This window comes from Eurypyga helias, unplaced genomic scaffold (assembly GCF_000690775.1).
Source record: "Eurypyga helias isolate BGI_N326 unplaced genomic scaffold, ASM69077v1 scaffold261, whole genome shotgun sequence".
Lineage (NCBI taxonomy): Eukaryota > Metazoa > Chordata > Aves > Eurypygiformes > Eurypygidae > Eurypyga > Eurypyga helias.
Window position 1 is genome coordinate 24,642 of NW_010229942.1, and position 6,000 is coordinate 30,641.

Consider the following 6,000-nt stretch of genomic DNA (forward strand, 5'->3'; position numbering starts at 1 on the left):
CCCTATTTCAAATGCTTGAAAATTGAAAGTGGTTACACTAAATAGTCAGATATCTACTACAGAGAAAGACAGACCTCGATTTCTTACCTGCTTTTTTAATTGCAGGGACAGCTGTCTTCTCATGAGCTTTCTCTTTTTTCCCTTCTTTTTCTAAGATTTAATTAAAGAAAATAATTTGATATGCTAGAACTCTGAATCATACACTCAAATATGCAGTCAGCAAAGTCCTGGTGGGCACATGATGAAAAAAATGTGACTTATTTGGGAGTTTAGTTCAGATTATTCCCTTATAACATTTGCACCCAAGTAGCCACAGAGCAATCAGCTGAAAATGAAAATTAATCAGTATGCATCTACTATGGATGATTTGACCCTTAATAATTCATCAAAGGCTAGGCGAAAATCATCAGGGCATGAATATGGTACCTTTTAGCTTAAGCTCCAGTAGCAATGAGATCATTAATAAATAATGAATGACATAAATATTTTCCCATGAAAGTAAGACCTTAGTGGATTTCAGATGTTTCTTGGGAATGAATGATTCAAAAAGTTATTTAGATGGATATCAAGGCTTTGCAATTTGGTCTTGGCAAGTTTTGGTTGTGATTCTATCAAAAAAAGAAAAAAAAAATAAAAACATCCACCCATCTTCAGAAAGTGACATACCATGAGCCGAGTGATATCTCCCATGAGTTTTGTATATGGCAGTATCATTATGTCCTGCTACATATAGAGAGACTACATTAAATTGTTTAACAAGCCCATAGATGGCCACCAAACAGGACTTTCATTTGTCAGAAAGAGTCTAGAAAATATTGGACACTGAACATATCAGGCATGAGGTACTGAAAAAGTAATAACATACAGATAGTGACTAAGCAACAAAGAGAAGGACAATACAGAGATAGAATTGTAGGATTAGCCTAACAAAACAAAAAACAAAAACAAAAAAAAAGGATTTGAGTCAGAGTGGGAGTAAAAGCTGAATGGGGCCAATTAGAAAGATTCCCAAACCATACCTTTCTTCTTAGTTTCAGTTGTAGCTCTCTTTACATCAGTTTTTTTCTTTTCCTCTTTTTTCTCTAAAAAGGGAATAGAAGTTCATCTTACTATTTTTACATATAGACATATACATATAGTTATTCCTAAGGTGTGGGAAACCTTGCCTAACTGTAACAGGGTATAGATTTTATAAGCTGGTCACTTAAAAGTTTATTATCAGTAGGTCAGACACACAGCTTAATACTCAGAGAGTAGATGTGCAGCTAAGGATAGAACAGGAACCAGTATGTATACCAGATAATTACTTAAGTGCTAATTCATGAAATTATGCCCCTTAACCTGGTGTAACTAAGAGTTTATTGTAATGATTCAGAAGCCATGCACCTGTTCTGCTTCTTTTAGAAAATCTGACTGAATGACAGCAAGACTTGCAAGTGGTACTTGGGAATAAGTGCAGAACACCATGAAAGGCCTGCATATATAATATATCTTTATAACCCTTTTTATGAATTGAACCTTTGAAACTGTCATTACAGGACTTCTGTTATTCATGGAGAATGCAGTTAAAGCATCATCTACATAAGAACATGACTCGTTCTTTAAAAAGCATCCGACTCTATTTTGTCAATTAATTGGATAACAGTAGAAATAAGGATAAAGTTTTGGCTTTTTTTGCAAAAGCTAAAACAATTTAATTACTTATTCCTTGAATGTTATTAATTAGAAAATGGAGAGTTCAGTAGCAGAAATGAGGAATCTATAATTCTTATTTTTCCTCTGGGAAATTAATCACCATTTTGATGGGGAAGAATATATAAGTACAAGAATAGATAATCTAAGTGCTTTTTTTGACTGCTTGTCCACAAAAAGCCAAATCTGTTACTTTCAGTTTGTCCTGTATGGCTTTGGGTGATGATGTAGTTAGTGGAACTACAGTTTTCTTTTTGGGATATTTTACTGTTATTTATGTGGATAAGAAACCACATTTTCTTACCATACAAAACAATAAAAACACAGGACCATAAACCTTTAACAAGAGTCTTTTCTTGAAAAATATTTAAATTGTAAGAGTATTTTCTGAAGCCAGCATATACAAGAAGCAAATATGCTATTATCCCTTGCATAAATTAACATTAAAAAAAGGAAAAATTAAGAAACTTACTTTTCACTTCTCTGGCTACCATAACAGGCTTTTCTTCTGCATGAAAAATATATACAAACAGGGAATGAAAAAAATTAATTGAAATACTGCACAGGATGCTTCCTAAACCAAGCCAAAATATGTGTATGTTTGACAGAAAAATTGCTGGGTTTGTACAGTACATGAATCCCACAGACTGTCTGTGGTGGTTTCATAAATTTATTTTGTTTATTGTGGAGTCAATGTAGTTACAATATTCAGCGTCCCCAAACCACACTTCTAGATGTCAGGAAGAAATTCTTCACAGAGAGGGGGGTGAGGCACTGGAACAGGTTGCCCAGAGAAGCTGTGGATGCCCCATCCCTGGAAGTGTTCAAGGCCAGGCTGGATGAGGCTTTGAGCAACCTGGTCTAGTGGAAGGTGTCCCTGCCCATGGCAGGGGGGTTGGAACTAGATGGTCTTTAAGATCCCTTCCAACCCTAACCATTCTATGATTCTATGATTCTATGTTCATTTTCTGACAATTGTGTTTAACATTAAGCATCATCATGATGTGTTCCAGTGATTTTTTGTTTTGAACATATTTGTTCAATGTGTTTTCCTTGGTATTGTCTTGACAATATGAAGCAGAAAATCCCTGCATGTGTGTTACAGAATGTTTTTCCTCGAGTTTTGTGTGCTTAATTTCCCCAGCTGAAACCCTGAGCGTGCTGGACTTCCAAGCTTCAAATTCCTTTGTGTTGTGAGCATGCTTTATGATGCTTTGGTTTCTTAAGCACAGAGAGAGCATCAGAATAGTGGTCATCCTCCACAAGCTCATTTCGTGCTTCATCTGTGTGTATATGTTAATATTCTTGTTATTGTCTATCTCTATGGTTCCCAGGATTCTCTCTCTCTCTCTTTGACATGCTGTTGCAGAGCCTCGTATTAGGGACTGTGGTTGCCTCCTCAGAATGGAAGACTCTTCAGCCTCAGATTACGCAGAAGTTGTTCACAGGTATACTTTCCTGTGCCACCTGTGGCTTTTCAGTGTTTCATTTCCACAGGCAATGTACAACTCTTCTAAATTCTCAAATGTGTTTTAATTGTTTGCTTACTCTGCCTGGTTTAACCAAAACTGTTAAACATATCAAGTCTATCAGTTACTGTCAGAAAAAAGCTTCCTTCTGTCTTCCTTCCACTACCCTTTACTCTTCAGAACTACAGACTGAAGTGCTGCTGGCATGTCTGTGACTTCCATTTTTTCTGAGTGTTTCAGTTCTGGTGGAGTTGTTAAAAGCTCCAATCATTCGGTTAGATCACTTTTTTTAATTCCTTATACTTCTGGTGCTAGGTGATGCACAGGAATAATTTGTTAGGCCAAGGTTCTTACAAGCAATAAGAGACCATTTCTGCCTTTGAATTTGTAGCATTTTTCATGCTTCTGGGGCTCAGCTAAGCTACATGAAATCTGCTCCAAGTTTCAGAACAAGTTTCAGAGCCATATGTGTTTTGCGAGTCATGAGCTGAGACATGGAACTTTGAGAAGTGAAGCTTTGTATGGAGGATGTACAGGCAGTAGCAGGAACTTTTGCTCCAAATAACCTAAAGCAAAAGAATTGTACATCCCTGGCTGCAGAGGTTTTATTGCTAAGTTATATCACCAATTAATTCCACTGACATAATTTTCTTCCATCAAACTCTCACATTGCAATATTCCGAGTGTCCAGGGAGCCTAGAGACATCTATACTGACTATGAATTTTCTAGAGGATCATTACATAGAGGCGTTATAGGACTGTGGCCCCTATTTCCCATTAGTGCTGCCAAATGCAAGATATGCACTCTTGGTCAAGTCTGAGAAAAACAGACACAGGGCTTCTGTTCACATCTCAGCTGCATCCAGCCCCATTGATGTCCCTCACAGCTACTACTGACAAACGTTTATGTAAATGAGAATGATGGACTTGGTAAATGGATATTATGGAAAGAGCTATTTCTGATTTAAGGAAGCAATCCCATTTCTTGAATAAATTTATTTCCTCTCAATGTGAGTATCTTGCATTTCGATTGTTGCATATTAAGTGTATATTTAACATCAGAAAAAAATATCATTTCTGAAGCAGAAAATGCAGTGGGTTTTCTCCAGATATGTACACAGCTAAATTAAGGGACAGAGCAAAAAGCTAAACAGGAACTTAGGCAGATCTTTTGCACTCTAAAATATGAACCTCATCTGTTAATTGAAAGTACTTATTTTTTTAATCTAGGAACAATAGCAGGACTGCAAATGTACATGGACCAGTTGCATAAAGAGGTATCATAGTATGCATTTTTGATGATTCAGAATTCATTACAATATGGAATACAAGTGCAATTGACTACTGAAAAAAAATCTATTGTTACTGCTTCTGGGATTTGATAATGTAATTAATATTATTTTTTCACCAGGTTACAGTTCACTGTCCTGAACCACATCTTTACACAGAGGATGAAAAAGACCTCACATTCAAAATCCTGCAATGACTTTACAAGCATGAAAGCGGGATATATGAAGGTGTCAGATTACAAGATAACAGAATTGGTCAGCAAGACAGCAATGGACTTTGCATTTAGTCAAGTTTTTTCTGTAGACTCTATGCAGAAGTGGAGTGTTTTGTAGTACAAGGAGGAAACCATTGAGCATGAGAAGAGTAAATTAAAGCAGTGATGTGCTACTGAGTGGGAAATTCAGGTAAAAAATCTTTCCCTGGGGGAAAAGAAAAGAAGCAGCATATAAGTTGTCTTGAGAAGTGACTGGACCAAAGAGAATAGCCCTAAAGCAAAGAAAGATCTGAGATGGAATTATTTCTCAATAAGTGTTGAGGGACTGAGGATACCAAGACTTGGTGGTAATCCAAGTAAAATTCAACAAAGACCAGGCAAGAAATATTTCAATACAAATTGCCTTTACTAGCTTTGACAAGGTCTTTGTGTTATTCTCTTGGGATGTCAAATAATTCTTGGACAACAGGAGGAAGGGAGATAACAGAAACATGCTAACAATGCAGCACTTGAAAACAGGCCTGGTAAGACCAGTGTGTTACTGTGCCAACACTGAGTGGAAGCTAAATTTAGGGATGCACGTGAGTTACTGGGCATAATGTTATGGGAATGCTGCCCAGGAATTGGAAGAGGAAGGTGGTCTAAGAGTTTCTTCTCCACATTGTTCCAGATGCTCCATGTGCTTACAGTGACACTGACTGTGGAAGGACTTGTCAGCTCATCCCATCACATCTGAGAACCTGAGGTAAGGAGGGCAGCAAAATACAGCCACCACTACCTTCCTGTGGAGAGGCATACGCAGAAAAAAAACTAACTAGAAGGACTGAATGCCAAAAGTTTGGAGATATTTTGGTTCAGATAAGCCTTCTAAAGTTCAGATACTTATACAAGGCTTATCTGCATTTATCTAAAACCCTGTTGTCAGGAAATCTCAGGAGAAAAGCTCTTGTCAGAGACTCTGGATATTGCCTGGCTTTGTGAAATACTACAACAGCTTTTCTTGTCTAATGATTCTGGTCCTGGCAGAAATGAGGAACAGCAGAGATATGTACATACTCATTTACAAGCAAAACAGAGCAAAACACACTTTAATTTAGCTTTTTCTGAGAAATTATAATTCAGTTTGGAACTTCATTCCAGGTAAAGATTCATTTAGTTTTTCTGCAAGAATCTCTCTACACTTTAAGCTGTCACTGGCATAATTTTAAAAGACCATTGGGGGGGGGGGGAGGGGAAGGGAAGTTATATTTTTTAAATTGCATTTTCTTATTAATTTTGAAGAAATTATGGTTGTTCTCCCTTTGTTTTAATCGGTAACTGAAATCCTTTCCCTGC

The 6,000-nt window shown here is 37.0% G+C and overlaps 1 protein-coding gene across 1 annotated transcript in view; it reads right to left on the reverse strand.

The window, feature by feature from the left end:
- The window catches only part of LOC104516261 (triadin-like), a gene marked incomplete at its 3' end in the record, with an annotated part of 92,045 nt that overhangs the window by 22,442 nt on the left and 63,603 nt on the right, over positions 1–6,000 (reverse strand). Inside the window, exons 11-12 of the mRNA XM_010160542.1 lie at positions 1,020–1,082; positions 88–150 (exon numbers count right to left, since the gene is read on the reverse strand). Of these exons, the coding sequence (XP_010158844.1) occupies positions 88–150; positions 1,020–1,082 (126 nt within the window). The remainder of the gene's footprint in view (positions 1–87; positions 151–1,019; positions 1,083–6,000) is intronic.